This window comes from Coenobita brevimanus, chromosome 51 (assembly GCF_032717465.1).
Source record: "Coenobita brevimanus isolate Jiangsu-jjx chromosome 51, ASM3271746v2, whole genome shotgun sequence".
NCBI classification, from domain to species: domain Eukaryota; kingdom Metazoa; phylum Arthropoda; class Malacostraca; order Decapoda; family Coenobitidae; genus Coenobita; species Coenobita brevimanus.
In genome coordinates, this window is record NC_137004.1 from 39,301,298 (window position 1) to 39,323,088 (window position 21,791).

The 21,791-nt window shown below is 40.8% G+C and overlaps 1 protein-coding gene across 1 annotated transcript in view; it reads right to left on the reverse strand.

Annotated features, from left to right (window-relative positions):
• LOC145400232 (ras and EF-hand domain-containing protein-like) overlaps positions 1–12,207 on the reverse strand; it is a 34,747-nt gene extending 22,540 nt beyond the window's left edge. Inside the window, exons 1-3 of the mRNA XM_080272745.1 lie at positions 12,111–12,207; positions 8,465–8,663; positions 6,025–6,180 (exon numbers count right to left, since the gene is read on the reverse strand). Of these exons, the coding sequence (XP_080128871.1) occupies positions 6,025–6,180; positions 8,465–8,663; positions 12,111–12,207 (452 nt within the window). The remainder of the gene's footprint in view (positions 1–6,024; positions 6,181–8,464; positions 8,664–12,110) is intronic.
• Positions 12,208–21,791: the final 9,584 nt, after the last annotated feature.

The window sequence follows — 21,791 nt, forward strand, 5'->3', positions numbered from 1 at the left end:
TGGAGAGGAAGTAACGACGAGGAGGCTGAGATGTTCAAAGGGAAAAGATGGATGAGGGCAATTCTGTGATATGAGACGGAGGTTACGGGTTGCTTTTAACAAGACCAGGGAGCGGCATCAGAAAATAAAAATAATATTAGAATCAATCCGGAACAAATAAAGTCAGCTATGAGGAAAACAAATTAACATAAGACGAAACGACGTAGGTATTGAAGATGGACGCCTTCACGTGGTGGTACCGATATTTCCAAGCTACTCCTCTGCCTGGTCATGCCAATGTCCCCCAACTCTCTGTCCACCTAAAGGAAGATGGTGAATTACAGGATGAGGACAATTTCAGCCTGCAGTCCACCATGTTCAGGTTTCAGATGAGCGAGAGTTGCAGCCGTCATTACTACTAGCAACAGAGACAACAGTGTAATAATTAAGATAGTATTAGACGAACCAATGTGCCGTGCTTAGTGCCCTCTAACAATACTATCACTTCCACGCTGCTGTAGTTATCTGTTTATTGATATTGGATTTTACTATTACTTCAAACGTTTTTCTATGGCCGTTCCCCATCTCTTTCAAAGGATAATACTGATTAATCCCAAAAGCAAAAGGTAGCTGTTATTTCTAGAAAGAGAAGGAGAACTTCAGCAGAACGTATAACATATTAAAATGCAGTATTATTAAGAAATAAATACAGCACTGTGGAAGGGAAACTATCATAGAGGAAAAAAATATATGTATTAACCCCAAAGGCAAAAGGTGTTATTCGGGAGAGACTTCATAAAAGACATGAAACATTTTAATCCAACAATATACTCGTAAATATGATAAGATATATACTTGGGGAAATGAAAGCAATGTTAAAGTCCCATAAGTAGTAATAGTAGTAGCAGTTGCAATCCTAGGCTCTTTATCGTGAACCCTGTGTACTGCAGATTGATGTTGCTGTTCTTCTTCAATCTCCCATCCTTCTGTAGGGGATCAGAAGGAAATTGAGGGACGTTTGAATCGGTGCTGCTACGTAAAGGCTTCTCTCTCCAGTGCCAGGGTAGGCTTAATTCTACTGGGTTCACATTTCAGATGAACCTGGGGCCACAGCAAGCTTAAGTCATACAAGTTTTCAGTCTTTGTGTGTACAGGACGTAGCCTTGTATGAAGCTGACGTGCACACCTGTCGTTAATTGCGTTCACACCTGCGTAAGGCCGTATCCCAGAGCAACTGAACACCTGTCTTTCGGCTCATGGTAGGGGGTAGCATTAGGTGGCATTGGACAAAGTTATTATGGGGTCTTTGGCATTGGGGAAAGTTATTTTTAGTTCTAGTGTTGGTTCCTGAAAGTTAGAGAAAAAGTAATTGTTTATAGTTATGGAGAAAGTTATATGGGAAAAGTTAGCGTTGAAAATTGTGTGGAAAATCGGTATTAAAAAGTGTTGAGAGTTATTGGAAAAATTATTGTTGAATGTTTTTAGAGAAATTATTTTGTAAAGTTATGGGAAGTTAATATATTTTCATTACTCGGGAAAGTTATTAGAAAGTTACTGAGTGTTAGGATAATATTCTGTTTTCAAAGATATTAGCAATCCGTAATATTCCACTCAATTTCCATATATGTTCATCCATTCCATTAATATTCGCTCAGTTTTCATAAAGGTTCATGATTTTCGAAGAAGGTTTACTCTTATTTCAGAAAGTTTCGGTTTCTGTTCCAACGGCAAAATGTAATGATGTTTATTTTGGCTGTAAAGTAAGCAAGCCTCCACGCAGGCAGTAAAGATTGTGTGTGTGTGTGTGTGTGTGTGTGTGTGTGTGTGTGTGTGTGTGTGTGTGTGAACTTGACCTTGTGTATATATTTATTTACCCTTCAGAATATCTTTGAAGCTTTTAAACAATAAATTTGCTTCTTTTTTTTTAATGAAAGTAAATCTACATGTTATATAATAAGTGTGGTAAAACAATAATGTGCTTTCTCACACACACACACACACACACACACACACACACACACACACACACACACACACACACACACACACATCTCCACCCTCGCATACTCTTGCCCCCGTCCCCACCCCCACACCCCCCCACTCCGACTCCCACACAAAGTTATTCAATTATTTCAACATAAACATAACTCCTGCCACCGAACATGTGAATCCACCCACGTCATCTTCTATTATTCAAGCTACGGCCTCGGGTTCGCAGTCCTTGCCAATATACACCCTTACGAAGCAGGACAGTGAGAGTGGAGGTTGTGTGTGTGTGTGTGTGTGTGTGTGTGTGTGTGTGTGTTCTCCCTGTGGCCACAAACTGGATTGGCCCTTGTTGATAATGCCAAGGCGTACGAAGGAGTTTCAGGGAGGTAGGAAGCTGTCGATTGAGTTCCCTGATATCCTGTAGGACTCGTTTCCCCTTTCCTTTCCAGGTCTCTCTCTCTCTCTCTCTCATTTCTAAATTTTAAAGTTGTCTGGCACTCCTCCCGTGCATATTTTTTCGTTCACCTCTTTTTCTGGGTTACCCTTTGTCTTGTCTGCATTTCGTATATACAGTATGTCCTCCTTTTATTTCATTTCCTTGTTCCGGCTGCTTTTCATAGTTTTGTGTCATTATTTTTCTCAGTTTTTCCTCTTGTGTGCTGATTTCCACTGACTTCACTTTTCTTTTCGTTCCTACTTTCTCTTTTCCATACGTCCGTCAAAGGTTTTGGTTTTCATCGCATTGTGTATCTCTTGTTTATTCACTTGTTTTTCATTTTTTTTTTACCGTTGTCTTCCTTTCTAACTCATTTTCCTTCCTCCTTTGCCTTCCCTCTTTCCATACATTTCCTGACTTCACTAACTTGCTTTTTCCTGCTTGCCCTTCACCTTCGTTTATTCTCTTATCTTCCATTTTTGGTAATCAATCACTTCCGTTTTTTGTTATTTCACTTCTTCTTAAGCTATTCTCTTTCTGCACCTCCTCCACTTTTACCTTCCTTCTTTTATTTCTCTTCCTTTTTCTTTCTTTCTTTCCTTCCTCATCCTCTCAAGGTTTTTTTCTTCTTCTTCCTCTCCCTTCCCTCCCTTCCGCTTACCTTCCTCCTCCTTTCCTTCCCTCATTTTTTTTCTTCCCTTTTATTTTCGCCTTCCGCTTTCATGTTTCTTCCCTTCCTTCCTTCCTTCTTTCCTTTCCCTTCTTCCCCTTCTTTCCATTCATCATTCTTCTTCCCTTCGTTATCCCTTCCCTTCCTTTCACCTACCTTCTTCCCTTTTCCCTTCTCTCTCGTCTCTTCTTCCCTTTCCCCTCCTCTCTTTTCCATCTTTCCTTCCTTTTCACTTCGTCCCTCTCCCCTCTCTCCTTAACATCCTTCCTTCGTCTTCGTTTCTTGCATTCTCTTTCCTCATTTTCCCTCCTTTCTTTCCTCTTTTATTTCGTCTCCTCGCCTGCCCTGTTGTCATCCCTTCTCATTATCCTCTCCTCAATGTCCTTATTTCGCTTTTAACCTTTCTTTACATTTACTCCTACACATGCCAACTCCTCCATGGCCTCTTGCTCTTTCACACTTTCTCACTTCTTGAAATCTGGAAACCTCTCTCTCTCTCTCTCTCTTTTTTTCCGCACTCCTTGACCTGCTTATGTAGCATTTACGTGGTTTCTTGCTGTTTAATTATAGACACACACACACACACACACACACACACACACACACACACACACACACACACACACACACACACACACACACACACACACACACACACACACACACACACACACACACACGTCTCTAATCCTCCTCATTCCCCTCCTCTTACATATACCCCTAGTCTCCCTTCTTTACTTTTTCTCAAACTTTCTCTTTAACACTTTTTTCCATAATCCCTTCTGCTACAACTCCATCCTCCCACACTTCTTTCTTTCTTTGATACTTCCTCCCACACCCCCTTCCCTCCTTCACTAGAACTCCAACCTCTCTGTGTCTTTAAGTCTGTAGGAGAGAGCGATGTTTGACTGAAGGAGTTACGTTGCTGAAAGAGAAAGTCTGAAATCCGGATTGAGACAGTCTGGCTTCTTTTCTTTAGCATCTTGTTTTGTGTGTGTGTATATATATATATATATATATATATATATATATATATATATATATATATATATATATATATATATATATTAGTTAATTGCTGTCGTTTGTTTACTTTTCATATTGACATGCATAAGTTGCTCTGAAGACTAAATTAAGGAACTAGGTAAAAAATAGATAGGTAACAGATATGCTAGGGATACTCTTTAATTTGCGAGAACTCATGTCTGTGTGTTAAATCTGTAGGAGGAGAAACCTGACGAGAGCGAAGGTGTCAGACTGAAATATATTAAAAGGTAAAGGTGGGAGCAGACGCCATGAGGTACTTAGCTGCTGTGCTCATCTTCGCTACACAGGCCATTGAGCCATGGGAAAAGTCTTAAGGGAAAAATCTTAGTCGTATTCTCGTGGATTGGAAAGCTTTATCGCACCTCTTCGGTAGCGACTTATCTTGAATATTACACCGCATTATTCCCTTTGAGATTATGTATGCCTTTTAAATAACTATATAGATCGCATTTATAACATACAGAGGAACAGAGCGTCTCATATAAAGAAGTGCTTAACATTTTTCTAAGTTGGCAAGAACATAGGCCGTAGCAAAACAATAGCATTTTCTTCACTGTTGACTTTGGCCTCTCTGGGATAGCCTGCTGGGAGAGGGTGACTTAATCCCTTCAGTGTGATGACGTAATATTCTATTCTTGTAACTTGCAGGTGACATGGAGGGGTAGGGTGGAAAGATATATCAGGGAGAGGGTGTGATTTGCAGGGAGGGCAGCCAAATGACAGAGAACAGGGCGACGAGCAGGCGATTTGTTTGTGGCCACCCCTTACATGATTAAGGCGTCTGGCAATAGGTAGATAGAACCTCAAGACGATTTTGTCAGGGTTGAAAATAGGGAAAATAGCCCCCTTTAAATTTTCACACCTTATTTTCTGAAGCTGAAATAAATTGAATACAGGGAGAATACATCAGAAAAATACAGTGGAATAAATCAGCATAATACTAGGCTATACTATACGTCATATAATTCTAAAAGTTAATGAGAGCAAACGCCTTAGGGAGACTTGAAGTGCCTAGGTAGGAGTCAAAAGAAATACATTGCCGGAGTCTCAGCAATACTATTTCCTGCTAAAATATAATGCCGAAGAGGAGGATCCCAGCAATACTATTTTCTGCTCAGTCTGTGTTGCTGGAGAAGTGTTAGTGACAAGGATTAACGAGTGGCTGGCTTCACTTCATTTTTACGGGAGAGAGAATGAGAGTTGTGATTATTATGAGGAACGGGAACTTCAGTAATTGGCTCTTTTTTTTCCACCCCCTTCAAGACTAGCGTTATCGTAAAATCCATAAACGTGAAAACTAGACAGAATATTTTCATGTTTCTTTCTGTCTTTCTTCTGTTTATCATTTTTTTTTTTTCAACGCCAGCCTCATCAGTGAGTCCAATACCCTGAAAACTTAACAAGATTTCGTCTCTCTCTCTCTCTCTCTCTCTCTCTCTCTCTCTCTCTCTCTCTCTCTCGTCACCAGTGAATCCACGGTAGTGAAAACTGAGCATTTTTTTTTTTTTTTTTACCAATATCATCCATATTTCCACGACCTTGAAACTAGGTGATTCTCTCTCTCTCTCTCTCTCTCTCTCTCTCTCTCTCTCTCTCTCATGCACCCAACCGATCTATACCTGTATACCCTATCTACCTATCTGTCAATATCTTTCCATTTACCTGCCTATCCATCTACATTATATATTACTCTCTTCATTTCCACATATCCCCATCCTCTTCTTCGCACCCCGTATCCCCCTATTCTTCCCAAGCCTCTAATTTGCACCGAATCCCACCCAATTTACACCCATTCCCACCCACTCCCAGCTTCACTTCACTGATTACACCATAGCAACCGTTCCCTCCTCCCCCCCTCTCTCTCTCTCTCTCTCTCTCTCTCTCTCTCTCATTTCCTACTTACCTCTCTGCCCCCAGCGATGCCCTGCCCAGCTCAGCCAGATTGTGTGTTAGGTTGTTCCACGCTTGGTACACGCTCTCTCTCCTCTTCCTCTCCGCCTCTCCTCCTCCTCCTTCATCCCCTCCTCCTCCATCCGCCGATACATCCTCCAGGGAAGTCCTGCTGAGCAAAGAGAAGAGACCTTGTAGGAGTTGCATTGATTTACAGACCATATAGACCTTACGATCCTTTCTGGGTGGTCATACTTTAATATTACTAGACTTACTCTGTATATTTTTGCAGTGTAGGAGAAGTAAAGGAGTTTCTGGAAAGTGTGGCATGAGTCTGCAGGTAATATCCTGTGAATAAATCCCCTTTACTCCGATCTCGTATCTTTTTTTTTATTGTTACTTTCAGACGATTTTATTCAGTTTAGGAAAGTAGCTTAAGCAGTCAAGTGTTAATGATGGCTCTACATAACCCCTCCAGTCCGTAAAAGCATCGCATAAGCTCAATATAATCGTCTGAAAGTAAGAAAAACATCACATAAGCTCAATATAATAGTCTGAAAGTGACAAAAACATCACATATGCTGAATATAATCGTCTGAAAGTAGCAAAACATCACGTAAGTTAAATATAATCGTCTGAAAGTAGCAAAAACATCACATAAGCTGAATATAATCGTCTGGAAGTAGCAAAACCATGACGTAAGTTAAATATAATCGTCTGAAAGTAGCAAAAAACATAAGCTGAATGTAATCGTCTGAAAGTAGCAAAAATATAGCAAAATACGTCATCGGAGTGAAGGGGAGGTATAAGCAGCTTTGAAAAGAAGATCAGTTGTCTAAGAGGACCGGATTTCGGGCTCAGGCTGATGCAGAGAATAGTTTCCTGATTTGAATTTCTAAAAAAAAAAATAATAATAATGCCATCACTCCATTCCGTAAATTAGACAGTCCAAGCTTGTATTCAATAAGGACAGTGGGCATTAGTGCTGAAGTGGTGACGTGAAGCCGCGAGAGAAGTAGGAGAATTGGTAGGCCTCGGGGAAGGAGGTATGAGGTTTAGACCCAAAGAAATGAGTGAATAGATTAAAATATTATCATGTGAATGGAAAAGCAGGTTTGAGAACACTTCACATGTAAGTGAAGAAGTGATTGTGTGTGTGTGTGTGTGTGTGTGTGTGTGTGTGTGTGTGTGTGTGTGTGTGTGTGTGACTGATGGTCTTAAAAGGTGTGGAAGTTGGAATGATTGGTTCGGGGTTCATGCAGGTCGTGGTAGCTGTAATTCTTGTACCAGTATTGATTGTGGCGTCAGTACGTGGAAATTGTGTGTGTGTGTGTGTGTGTGTGTGTGTGTGTGTGTGTGTGTGTGTGTGTGTGTGTGTGAGAGAGAGAGAGAGTTAGTTCAGCATTGCTCGTAATAGGCTGATCATAAACCCAAATTGTAGTACGTATATTATTCTAACTGAGAGTGTAAAAGTTTAGCCAAGAGAAGCATGTATCGTTGATGTTAGAGACAGGAACGCAGTGTTATTTTCGTCATGAGGCGGTAAAGATGAAACTGTGTACTGTAAGTAGTGGGATAACTTTATAAATCAGAACTGATTCAATGTCCTTCTCAGACTGTCACCTCTAGCTTCCCTCACTCGGTAGCCTATCAGCGCTTATCAGTGTGTTCTTATCTCAGTCTTGCTGCTTTATTTAGTTACTGTTACGAAGAGAATGGTAAATAAGTTAACAGGAAAACAGCGCTAAATGTTAACGTGACCTACACTGAATCTGTCTTTTTTACGGCACTTTATTTTATTATAGTCAGTGTCATTTTTTGAGCATTTTGCCAGAGGGGATTCACAATTTATGTACAGAATGAATGTCCGAATGAGTCAAGAGAAATATCACAGTCCACTTGAGCTGTTTTTATTTGCTCTCAATACGTCCACTTTTTCTTAATTTCTTTTGACACTCGTTTGAACAGTTTTTTTTGGCCAAAAGTCATGCTGCAGTTATGATTACACCCGTTTTTACTCCACCTTGGCCTAAAATTGCCATCTCGCCATCTGGAATACGGATTTTCAGCAAGATATTAATGCTAGAATATGATGCAAGTCATGAAGAAGTGCTGTGGAAAAGATGTAGAGCCACAGTATGGTGTTATTCTGCCTCTGAGCTACATGAAATTAGCTGAAAAAAGGATAAAGTTTGGGCCAAGTTAAGGTAAAAGGACTATGGTCAGGGTATCGTTTTCTTTCACGAGATAACACCTTAACTTTCCCCCACTAATTCATCAGAGGTTCACCTTCAGAAAATCAACTCAGGGATTAGACTGGTTTACCATCACGAAATATTCCTTTTCCCTTACGAACTTTAACATTTTGGCGTGCATAGACGGAAAATACAAGCCAGGCATTTTCTATATTAAAATACACAAATAAGAAATGTCTAAATTCTGACGGCTCTTACCAGGTGGAGAAGCGTTTGGTGGTCTGTGCTTCGGTTTCAGGATTCAGGAACTCTATGAAGCCCCTTGAGAACTCCGTGTAGCTGATCCTGCCGTCCATGTCCTGGTCCAAGTCAGCAAATATGACGTCTGAGTCCTCCGCCGTGATCCCAAGCCCCCCACATAGCTCCCGTAGTTCTTCTTGCACGATGTAACCCTTGCCTAGAGGAAAGATTCGAGAAGGATTAGAGAGGAAGATTATATTTTTCTGTAACATGTTCTGTAATTGCCATCTCCCCGTCTTGCATAAAACTGTCCCATCTCCATCTAGAATGCTGAGTTGTAACGATAAATTAACACGAGAATATGATGCTTGTCACGAAGAAGTGGTATGAAAGGGTGTAGTGCCGTAGTGTCATTGTTTTTCATTTTTCCTGCCACTGAACTACATGAAGTAAGCTGCAACAACACGAAAAGCTGGGCCAAGTTTAGGTGTAAAAACTGCTGCATACGAACAGATGAGAGTTAAGGAGGAAATAGGCTGAATGTAAGTGTCCAGGTTACTCATAAATGGGAGAAAAGTGAGAGAGTATGGATTTAAGTAACACTGCACGTAGCCCTGTATCTCCTCTTGCATCATGTATCCCTTTCCTGTAGGAGGGACTCAAGTGGGATAAGGGTAGGGATAAAAACCTGCTCAAGGACGTCTCTTTAATTTTTACTATTTCCTGAGTGTTGTAATCTGTTTAGGAGAGTCCTCTAATGGTAAAGAAATTTTGATTAAGTATCTCTAACTCCTTCAGTTCGAAAAATTTCTTGTGCTGAGTAAAGTTGACTAGAGATCTTGATGAGAGACAATGCTACGGCTCAGCATTCTTTCCAAAGCACTTCGTAACTACCAATTTACGGTATATAGTTTTTACCTATCGTTACAGTTTTTATTTCAAGACGGAGAGATGGCAGTTTTAGGCCAGCTTAAAGTAGAATGTGTATAATCAGATCGGTTATTCACTCTGACTACTCTGAGCCACCAACTGAGCAGGAAAAAGAGTTATGGATTTTTCGTCAGGTTGTGAACACGTATATTGCATCAGGACACGTAGTTGTTGAATCGAAGGCTTGCAATGGCGAGATGAGAAGGGTTAGTGTTATGGTAAAAGACATATATTTTGGGCTGGGACGGGAGGACTGATATTAAGGACAGGAGAATATATGGTAGGGATACAGAACGTTCATTAGCGAGGAGGAAGATTAATTATAATGGTTGAGGAAACGTAGAAAAGTTTAATTAACATCCATGTATTTTGGGTAAGAAGACAGCATGAATTTTAGATGCAGGAGTAAGAGCGACGTGGACTAAATGTTAAAACCAGGAAATTATTGGAAGCTATTTATTTTTTCCAAGTGATTTTTTCTGTGAGGGTGCAAAAGTTTCAGCCTTCGTCGGACACAGTTTCGTTATTAAGCTGTCCATAGTTTTCTTCCCATATAAAGACTATCTTGATGCAGCCAGATGAAAAAGTTGGCCTGCTATTCCATTGCGTCCACTTCACACTTAAGGCATGTCCGTCACTTTTCCTCCCTGACCCGCCATAGCAGAGAGAACCATCTGTGAGCTGAGAGAGAGAGAGAGAGAGAGAGAGAGAGAGAGAGAGGAGTAACCCTACTGTATATACAAGCTAATTCAGTAATACATATTCAAGAATGCTTTCAGGTCTAAGTGTTGTTAAGAGGTAAGTGGTCATTAGGCTGAGTAGTGGTTCTCCTCTGGGTATTATATATATTGCGCGTCAGTTGAAGTAATTAGCTGTGAATTTTTAAAGCAAATTGCAAATACATCAGTCGTCCAATAATTCTTGCAAGAAATAGGGAGCGCAACGCATGATTTAGATTTGTAGGTACTTAGATGAAATACCATTTTTTTCACATTCTGTCTTTATCTCAGTCAATATAAAAAATACTACCTATCTATCTCTCTGTCTTTCTACCTATCTATCTATATCTACCTGTCAGTCTCTCTGTATCTATCTATAGTCAAACACCTTAGTTCGGAGAAGGGGGGGGGCACGAACAAATAGCCTTCTCGTTGTTATTATTGATTTTTTTTACGTCTGGCCTTGAATATAAAAAGAAAATAATTCCAGGTAATCAGGTACAGTGAAATGAATCAGGATGACGTCAGACCCAGGTATAAATCACACCTGACCTTAAACTGAATGAGGGGGGGGGGTGGCACGTGGAGAGGGGGGGGGTGGAAGAGGAGAGAGGTGGGGATGAGGGAGGGGGAGGGAGGTGGGGATGTGAGAGGGAGAGGGAGGGAGGGAGTTGTAGGAAGGTGAAGAGGGTGGGATGTATGTGTGGAGGGGGAGGGGAGAGGGAGGGAGATAAGTGTGTTGGGGGTAGGGGAAGGTGTGGGAAATGTGAGAGGGCGAGAGGGAAGTAGGAGAGATGTGGAAGGGGAGAGAGAGGGTAAAGGAGGAAGAGGGGAAGGAGAGAGCAGAAGCTAAATGATCACAAGAGGTAGAGGGAGGTGTGGGAAATGTGATTAAGGGGGGGAAAGAGAGAGAGAGAGAGAGAGAGAGAGAGAGAGGCAGGTAGGGAGGTAAATAGTCACAGGTGAGGGCATGGCTGTGATTTACGTGCATTGATGAACAGGAAAAAATTGCTTCGCAAATACATCTCCATAAAGCAGTCCAGTGTATTAAAGGCAGATTCTTATATTAATACTGACATACGGGTAGAAGAAACGATTGATGTATTGCAGGTAAAAAGATTTAGTTTACAGTCTTTGATTGGATGCACAAGATCAGATAATAATAATAATAATAAAAAAATTAGAATAATAGTTTTTTTTTCTTCTTCTTCTTCTTCTTCTTATTATTATTATTATTGTGTTTATTTCCGTCAGTATATACGTCTTGTTTATTTATTCACTAACTTATTAATATCATTTATTCTTACTTGCTGCCATTTTGTATATTTATTTTGCTGAAAAAAGACATCTCTTAGTTAAGGGATCGGGAAGTATCTCAATATATTCTTAAAACTGTAAATTCACTATGTTAAGGAAAGTTGCTTTGAGGTGGCGATCACAGAATGTCATAGGCGTCTTAGTTGCGGAAAGTTTTTAAATCATTCGACAATCATGAGATACAGGTTGCTTTGTGTGTTCCCTTTATTACCACTTAGATATCAGATCTAACTTACACTGTGGTAAAACAAATAAAAGCTGGGTCAAGGTCATTATTCCGTTAGGGACACAGATGTATATACCCTTCATGTAACAACGCTTTATAGATCATCACTGCGCTATAAACTGGTTAACGAAGAGTATGTAGAACCAGTTCAGTTTAAAAAAATCCCCAGAGCTAAACAAAATCATAAGATGGAAGCAAAAATTAAATATAAAAGACGTCACCGATTTCATGGGGTTTATCTCTCCACGATATCTAAGCATCGCTGGGCCCCAAGAGAGACGCCTTCATGCAGTGACACTGATATAGCCGGGCGGATCAACTGCCTGGTTATACAAATGTCCCTCAGCGCCATCCCTGTCCCCGGAAAGGATGGTGGTGGATTGCAAAAGAATAACTTAAGCCTGCAGTCCACCAGGTTCACGTTTCAGATGAACCTTGAGCTACAACAACAGCAACAAAAATAGAGCCTCACCTTTCTTATCACAGGTGTTGAAGAGAGTCTGGAGCTGGGAGGCGGCTTGACTTGCCCCCACCCCTCCCTGGTTGGTGGATGCTGTTGCGTTGCTCATGGTGATGGTAGCTGGGAGGGTCAGGGTGATGGCTTGGTTCTATTAAGAGATGAGGTCTTTTGGTGGATGTTTTGGTGGGTTTTGGAGTGTGAGGTGACTATATGCTTTAGTGACTTAAGGAGAAGGTTGAGTCTATATGATGTAGTGAGTGTAGTGTGTTATACTGTGATGATATAAACTACAGAGAGTGGTGTGGGTGGATGCTCTTGTGAATATGCAGTATAGGCCTACTTGTGGTTACGGGTGCATCTGGGTGAGCGATGATTCTTGATGATGTATTTAGGTAAAGAGTAGGATGTCTTGATAATCTGATTCTGGTTAATTTAGAAGTATGAAGTAAATGATGTAGTTAGTTTAAAAGAAGGATGATCCTTGATTACTTGATAAATCTAATTGAGAGAGATGAGTCTAGATGCTGTAGTGAATGTAGAGCAGTCTTGATTACGTGGGTACGAATGAGTGTGGATTGAATGTGCAGTAGACGAGTTACGAATTTTTTCCCTGGTGAATATGGAGGAGTTATGGGTCAAGAACGTGAAGGAAACCGAGATGTTGATGAGATGAATCCTGGTAAATGCTACTTTGCTCTTGAGTATGACTAATTACTTCGAGGAAAATGAAGTGCTGTATCAATTTTCTCTTGTGATGGATAGATTCGATATCTGGATGAGTTAGTGTAGAGGCGAAGTAGGGAATGAACTAAGTGTTGAATCCTGGGCTGGAAGAGCTGATTGAGTCCTTGGTTAGTTTAGGTAGTCAGTAGTGGGTTGATATGCTGAGTCTTGGAATGATGTGCTGAGTCTACGAGGTGAGGCTTGGGGTACTGGAAACGCGAAGAACAGTGGGATGGTAACGTACTTGACACTGTGGAGAATCGTGATGTTGATGGTGATGATGAATGTTCACTTAAGGCTTAGAGTCAGTGAGAAATGGTATAACCCCGTGTTTGTTTTCCTTTATTTTTAATACATAAGATTACAGTGGCATGCAACCCACATTGAGGACAGTCTTGGTAATGAAGTTGATATTCACTTGAGATTTTGCCACAGTAAGGAATAATATAAGCGCTTGTTGTTTCACTGTTTTATCTGTTGCACATAAGATCACAGCAAGGCATCGTCCTCACTCTCCATCACAGTCACAATTTATCAGTATATTTTTAATCCTTTGCAATCACTACGGTCTTGGCGTTTCCCCGAATCAGTAAGTATTCATCTTAGTACACAGTCAGAGTTTTCAGACACCATCTCGCTGAGCTGCAGTTAAATTTTACATGAGTTTCACGTTCTGTATTGACACATTTTAATTTTCACGTAATTCATAATACTGACTGAACTGAGAAAATAACTGTCTCTCTCTCTCTCTCTCTCTCTCTCTCTCTCTCTCTCTCTCTCTCTGCATTCAGCATTTACCCTCTCAATTCAGTTACATTTTTAAAATTTCATTCGTACTTTGTCCATACAGATATATTTAGCAAGGGAGAGATTTTTAGAGCTAGAGGGGTTAGATATAGCCTTCATTAACCCAGTCATAGCTAGACGACTTCTCTAAGATAAACAAACCCGTGTATTGAGCAAAAAAATATATAAATCCTTGGAGAGACGTGGCTAAAAATGACCTTAGCCACGAGTATCCTTTAAAAATAATTGTATCATTTCTTTGCGCACTGAAAGAATGAATTTTTATTTTTTCATTTCTTTCTTTTTCATTTCATATCGTACTTGACTTCTCAGTGAAACGCTCCGTGCTTGAAAACGAGAGCAATATTTCTCGTGTCTCCTATTTAACAACGGAAATAGACCTTCATACTTTATTTTATTCTTGCGTATTTCATGTACTCATTTCCTAGCGATTTGATAACACTGGCAGGTAAAATAAATGTTGTGTACTGTATAATATATGTGTGGTGGTGTATGTTTTCATGTATAACTACTGGCTAACAGGAAATTATGCAGGGTTAATGGAAAAAATTCTCTCTCTCTCTCTCTCTCTCTCTGGTATGAGTCGAGTTTTTCAGTAAAGTATTTTTACTTGTTTTATATGTCGGAATTCAGTGTCTTTTGGTTATTATGATTTGTGTCGATATACGAGGAATAGACTGAAGACTCCAAGAAAAAGAAAGTAAAAACTATCTTCAATACCGGTCTGAAAAAGTAAAAAAAAAAAAAAAAAAAATACTATCGCCTTTACTACTGCTTTATTTCGCTCCTCACTCAGCTCGAATCACATAAACCGAAGCAAAGCCACTGTTCTTCTCACAAGTCTCACGCAGGCAATTCTTTTCCATGATCCTGTACTTAGCTGGCCATTTGTCTTTAGTGTCATTGGATGAGTTTCAGTAAAGGAGCTAATAATGTTTCAGTGGGAAGTATGGATGATGATGATGATGATGATGATAATGATGATGAGGATAATAATAAGAAAAAGAATGATTAAGCAAAACAGGGTTGTGTATGTTTGGACAGACCCTGCATTCCCCTTTTTAATCAGGTACCTGACTGTGGGCATAGACTTTATATCCCCTTCCCTGAGGCCTTGCATTCCTCCTACGTGCCACCCACCTTCACATGTCACCATTTCGGCGCTAATGCATACCGCCCATAATAAATACAAACGAGGCTGTCGATAATGAGGAGGATCAGTAATGCCTGGGTTTAGCTAAATTCAGATCTTCAGACTGTTCTCCGCCCCAGCTTAGAATTGAACCAGCGACCTTTCAGACAGCAGATCATCACTTTAACCACCTGACCACCACCTCCACCACAGCGTTCAGTGTGTCCTGATTCCCTTAACCCATATATAGTACGACCTAAAGTACGGTAGATATAATGTATTCTGCTCAGGTGGGTAACCGTGGAATAGATATACCCTGACTCATACAACACACACACACACACACACACACACACACACACACACACACACACACACACACACGTCACTATGAAGGTAACCTAAATAGTCCCTTGTATGTTTTCAGACCTGATGCTGCTGCTGTGTTGGTAAAAAAAAAAAAAAAAAAAAAAAAAAAAAAAAAAAAAAAAAACACACACTTTTCTCGATTAATTCCCCCCCCCTCCGGTAAAATTAGTGTTTTCATGCTTTGTCCTGACCCGTTAGCTTAATTATTAGCTTAATTTCACAACAGCTATTTTCTCCAGTTAAAGGACAAGCATATTTTTTGCTAGCTGCCATTAGACTATTATATTCAGCTTAGGGGAGATTTTTCTGAGTGGATGCGTTAGATATGTCGTAATAGTATAGTAGTAGTAGTAGTAGTAATAATAATAATAATAATAATAATAATAATAATGAAAGTATGGCAGGTAGTCTCATTTCAGTGGTTTGGTGCTTTACGTACCTCCATTACGGCCCCATTTTTTATTATCAATTATAACCCTATATGTTACGGCCCTTCATGTTACGGGCTTACCTTTAATTTAGACCCTGTATGTTACGGGTCCATATGTTCTTGTTACGCCCCTATAATGTTACGGTGTAGCATGTTACGGCCTTCTTTAATACGGCTCTACTTGTTACGGTCGCATAATGTTACGCTCCTGTTTTGTTATAGCCTACATGTTACAGGCCTACATGTTGCCACCTTTACACCCATCTGAGCTCCTACATTTCCTTGCCACCCGTAGGTCACGAGACTAACTGACCTTTCGTATCGGCTTCGGTCACGTGTAGATTTAGCCACCTACGCGAATTTGAGCTTAGGAAGAGAGTGAGCACACGTGAGGATCTGAACACATGCTTACCCTCTCTCATACGTCACTCACTTCGACACTTGGATCATATGTCTTATCTCACTTAATCACTTTTTTTTTTTTTACTAGCCACTCCGCGTCTCTTTCTCACGCGTCAGATGCTCACACGCTCGCTCACTGACTGGATTCACTCACTCACTCCAGTATTCTTTTTTAGTCGTCACTCTGCCTCTCTTTCACACATCACTCGCTCACTCGCCTACCAACTCCATTCATCCACCCACTCCATTACTCCACCCACTCCATTACTCCACCTTTACTCTTTTTTAAATCGTGTCCACTCCCCTTCTGGCTTCCTCACACACATCACTCTCTCACTCACTCACTCTCTTTCACGTGCCATTCCCTCCCTCACTCACATGGATTATAATTCGTATATTCTCACGTTGCCACTATTTTTAGGTCTTTACTTCGCCTTTCCGTCTGGTCACACGTATTATGTCATTGTCTAGTCCACGCAGTCAGTCTCATACAGTAGACATTATCACACACACACACACACACACACACACACACACACACACACACACACACACACACTACACCGTTGGTATTTTAAGCGCCACTCTCTCCTGCATTTCTCCCAGGTTGCAGTGAGTCAAGCAACACTTACTTCCTCACTCAGTACGAGGAAAAAATAAATCACACGCCACCGCAGTCAAATCACATGCCCTCCATCACCCCACACTCAGCTCACAGCACTCACACCCTCACAGGCACACCCTTTTCCAGCGTGATTCACAGGCACGGTAAAAATGCTCTCACATTCCAACACGTTCAGGGAGTTGTATTGAATTTACAGCCTTGAGCAAAAGTTCGCCGACACTTCTCTGCCAATCATGCAGTGGAAGGTGTTGCATGAAGTATTTTTATGTGACAGCAATATGAAGCAGATAGCATAAACGTACATGAGGGAAGGATATTCTTTGCCGTTTGAGGAGGAATGAGAAATGTCAAAAGAAGGACACAGTGCTGGTAGTGCACTGTTTCATAACTTGGGGTGTGTGTGTGCCCATTGAGGGTGAGAAACGTCACTTCAGGGAATGCAAAACACGCTACCCAGTTCAATTTCAAAGTTGCCAGATTAAATTCTTAACTACTGAGAGTCTTCATGTCTGGTTGTATTTTTAGTCTATTATTGTATGACACTACTATGATATTGTGTCTTCTTGGCTGTTGTCCGATTTTTACGTCAATATAGACATGTACGAAGTATCTAAAACTGATTCTGGACAAGGGGTACGAGGAGATATTCTGAGACCCGAAAAGGTGTCAGTACTAAAAGAGTTTAAGTACCATTGTAGTAGAGGACTGTCGGCCAACTTTTGCCCATAACTCCACAGTCGGGGGCAAAAAAGTTCGCCTACTTTTCCACTGCATCTGCTTCCCACTTTGGGCAAGTCTGTCACTTTCCACCCTGATGCATCATATCAAAGAGAATCAAACCTCTATGGGCAAAGAAACATACTAAACCTCTCTCAGTTTTGGAGTCCTTAGCCAGGAGAGGAAAGTGAGAAGCGTAAAAGATTAAATTAACATCAGGCGTCTCTCAGCTTAGAAATAATGACCAGCTGAGAAAAGTGAGAAGCAGAGGAGGTTAAAGAAACATTCCAGCCTATCTCATCTCAGGATAATTAGGCAGCAGAGAAAGTTTGAAGTAGAAGAGGTGAAATAACATACCTGGTCTCTGTCTGACAAGGAATATTGTTAGTATAGAAAAATAAGAAGTAAAGGTTATATAGCATACCAAACCTATATCATCTTAGAAATATAAGGCAGCAGAGAAAGTGAGAAGTCGAAGAGGTGGAATAACATACCAAGCCTCTATCAGCTTAGGATTATGAGCCAGTATAGAAAAGTGAGACGTAGAAAGAGCTAAAAAATCACTGTCGAACATTTACCCTCGAATGTACCCTAGAGCGCATTAGGTCGACCCACACTCTGGCATTTGGTCCGTCCCTCATTGCTTACCATGACACCACCACCTACTCCCACGTGACCCCAGGCTTAAGAGGTGTCGTGCATGCGAGCCACAAAGCCGCATACGTGGGAACAGGACATACCGCATTTTTTTTTTTTTTTCAGTAAAACTTGAATTTCGCCTACTATTCCAGTGTCGCTAATTAACGTGAAAGGCTTGAGTGTTGATTGTTTGATTGATCGATCATATTAAAGAAAATCATAGCAGCTTAACAGCAGAGGTGATTGCCGTTGAAGCTACAACAAGAGTAAAGGTAGAACAACGATAAAATATATACATACCGTACATACATAACAATAAAATAAGCAAAAACAAACAGTCATCTAACATAAAAATTCATATAAAAACGCGAAGGACACACTTTAAACCTATGCATAAAAAATTACGGATAAAACTACTTTCTTTCCCGACACATCACATCAAAGAGAATATTCTTTGGGCAGAGGGGCACTTTAAACGTCTGTCAGCGTCAGACTAATACCCATTATATAAAGTTAGAATATGGGGATGTGAAAAATAAGGCGATTAGTTTTTCCCACCGTAAGATAAGGCGAACTTTTTTTTCCCTTACCGTAAGATAAGGCGAACTTTTTTCCCCACTGTAATATAAGGTGAAGTTTATTTCCCGCCGTAAAATAAGGCGAACCTTTTTTTTTCCCGACCGTAGGATAAGGCGAACTTTTTATTTCCACCGTAAAATAAGGCGAAGTTTTTTCCCCACCGTAATATAGACTAAACACGTCATCTAAAAGCGTCAAGAGTAAGTGAATGACGCACATAGGCAAGTCATCTCCAAATATAGCGCTGTGAATAGACGCCTTTTGCTTCATTTCATACATAGAACGAGTTGGCTTACGTCGACTTGATTTATTTCATGTTCCGTTGACCCCTTTACCAAGATATGTTTTGTCATTTATTTTTATTGCAGTTAGACGATTTTATTCAGCTGTGAAGTGCCCCTAATTTTGAAAGGGTTGATCGAGGCTATATTAACCCCTCTGGTTCGAAGAGTGTGTGCACAGTTGAATAAATCGCCTTAAAGTAGGAAGGATAAGATGTTAAGAAAATGGGTCTTTGGATTGAAGAATTTAAGGAGAGAGAGAGAGAGAGAGAGAGAGAGAGAGAGAGAGAGAGAGAGAGAGAGAGAGAGAGAGAGCATGGTTAAGCAAGGGAAGGTTTAAGTGAGCTGGAAGTTTAATGGGGAGGGCATGCCATTAGACAGACACGTAGTTTTCATAGCTTCACTGTGGTTAATTACTTCATATCTTGTTCTTGTTACCCTCAGACCTTTATTCAGCTTTGGAGAGACTTTTTGAAGCCGTTGGAGTTAGATATAGCCTTCATTAAATCCTCCAGTACCTGAGCCTTTCTTAGAGTAAATAAAATCGTCTGGATGTGTCACGAATTTACTGTACTAAGATATACATCATGGGGTTCATAGCGTTCAGTAAAAAGTAAGCATACGTAAGTCAGTTTTAGTAAGGTTGGCGTCCGGTGGTGTGGCATTACAAAGGGGCGTTGCTTTGACAGAGGCGGGGACGGGAAGACTGTGCGAGGCTCTGTTGCTGAGAAGAGGCAAAGACTACCTAGGCATGAGGCGGCAGGTACACAGGCACGTAATTAAAGACAAACACTCAGGTACTTTTAAGTCTTCTCCAGTGCTCAAGGAAGAAAGGAGACAAAACATACTGGCTGATATATATATATATATATATATATATATATATATATATATATATACTGTATATATATATATAATTTTTCTTCCTTTATTCACCTGGAAAAAAAGATGCTACCAACAGACGATTTCTTTCATTTTAATATAAACCTCTACTGAAGGGCTTGATGAAGGATGCATGTATCTCCTCCACTAAAAAAGAGAAAATAAAATAAAAGAAAAGAAAGCGAAGAAACTCCAAAGCTAAAATAATTTGTCAGATGGTTAACAAGAACAAAATAAAATACGTCATCGGAGGGAAGTGATTATCTTCCTTAAATCCGGTGACATTTTTTTAAAACTCGTGCTAATAACGTCAGGCTTTAGCTTAGGGAAGACCTCTCGTACTGAAGGGGTTAATGAAGGCTGTATCTAACCCATCGAAGTTCAATAAATCCCCAGGTAATAGCACGAAGGAAAAAAAAAACTTAAATCCTGTGACGTCCCTTTATAATTCCTCGTGCCTTTCTAGACGATTATTTTCGGGATAAGGGAGATTTTTCGAACGAGGGGGATTAACTCTAGCCCAGATTAACTCTTTCACTAGTATAGATCCTCCCTAAGTTGAATAAAATCGTCTACAGATAGAATTAATGAGAAAATACGTCTTCGAAGTGAAAGAATTGGTGATACAACCCCTCCGTGTCCTTTAGGTCATTTTTTCACCTGATGGAACTGGACTTTTAACTTCAGTGTTGTGTCGTGGTTACCTGAATTTCAATAAGCCATACTGTAGTTATGAGGTAGGACTGAATCTCCTTGGTTACTAGTTAAATCGACTTTCCAGTCTGACTACACTTGGCCATCAACTGGACTGAATTTAGGTATCTTTGTCAGGTTAGAGGAAGTGGCCTTTATTGTGATGGATACTGTTGAGTCTGTGGCGCGCTGATATGTCTGTGTATTAGTTTGCCTCATCTTTGTCCTTAAAATAGAGTAAATGAGTCGATATTATGCAGTCTGTGGCCCACTCGTGTGTCTGTGCATCTTTCTACCGTCTTTCTCTGTCCTCAAAACTGGAGTGGATGGGCCTGCTACTCTCTGTGGAACACTCGTATATCTGTGCATCTGTTTGCCTCGTCTGTGCCCTCAAAACTAGAGAAAATGAGTGTATATTAGTCTGTGTCACACTCATATATTTGTGTATCTGTCTGCTATCTCTCTGTCCTCAAAAACGGAGTGGGTGAGTCAGACAGGTGTTAGAACAGGTGTTTGGTGACGTCAAGCAGGTGAAAAGAGGAGAGGAGGGAGAAGAAGGGAGGAGGATGGGAGGTTGAGAGAGGGGGAGGAGAAGGAGGAAGGGGAGTGGAGAGGTGGTGGGTAAAGAGAGGAGGAAAAATGGAGAGGAGAGGAGGGGAGAGAAGAAGGAAGGTGGGGTGCAGGGAGGTAGAGAAGAGAGGCGAATTACAGAAGTGGGAAGAGAGGAGGACGAGAGAAGGGGGAGGCAGGGAGGTGAAGTGATGTGGTAAAGGAAAGAGGAGGAGAGAGAGAAGGGGAAGTGAAGAGGGGAGCGATGGGAAAGGGAGGGAAAGAAAAATGAAGGAGGGGTAGACTGGAGAGGAAGGGAAGAAATAAGAAGTTGGAGAAAATGGAGAAGAGGAGGAGGAGGAGGTGGAGGGAAAGGTCGTGAGGTGGAGGGGGAGTGGGGAGGAATAGGAGGTCAGACGTGGGGGTGCATTGTTTTTATGTAGGTGAAGGTTAGGTAGGGGGATGAGGTGGGAGGATGATAGTATTCTGGGAGAAGTAGGTAAACAGGGAAACGGGAAAATTACTGTGGAAACAGTGAAGGAGAGAGAGAGAGAGAGAGAGAGAGAGTTAGATTATCCTCTCTTGAATAACCATGAGCGCTGTGGTGTACGCTGCGTGACATTCAGATCAACTGATATGCAGGCCATTACAGTCTCTAATTTGAAATGAACTGGTTAATGTAGAGTAATAGGTTTCAATTATGCATATGAGAGAGAGAGAGAGAGAGTGAGAGAGAGAGAGAGAGAGAGAGAGAGAGAGAGAGAGAGAGTTAGATTATCCTCTCTTGAATAACCATGAGCGCTGTGGTGTACGCTGCGTGACATTCAGATCAACTGATATGCAAGCCATTATGTTCTCTAATTTG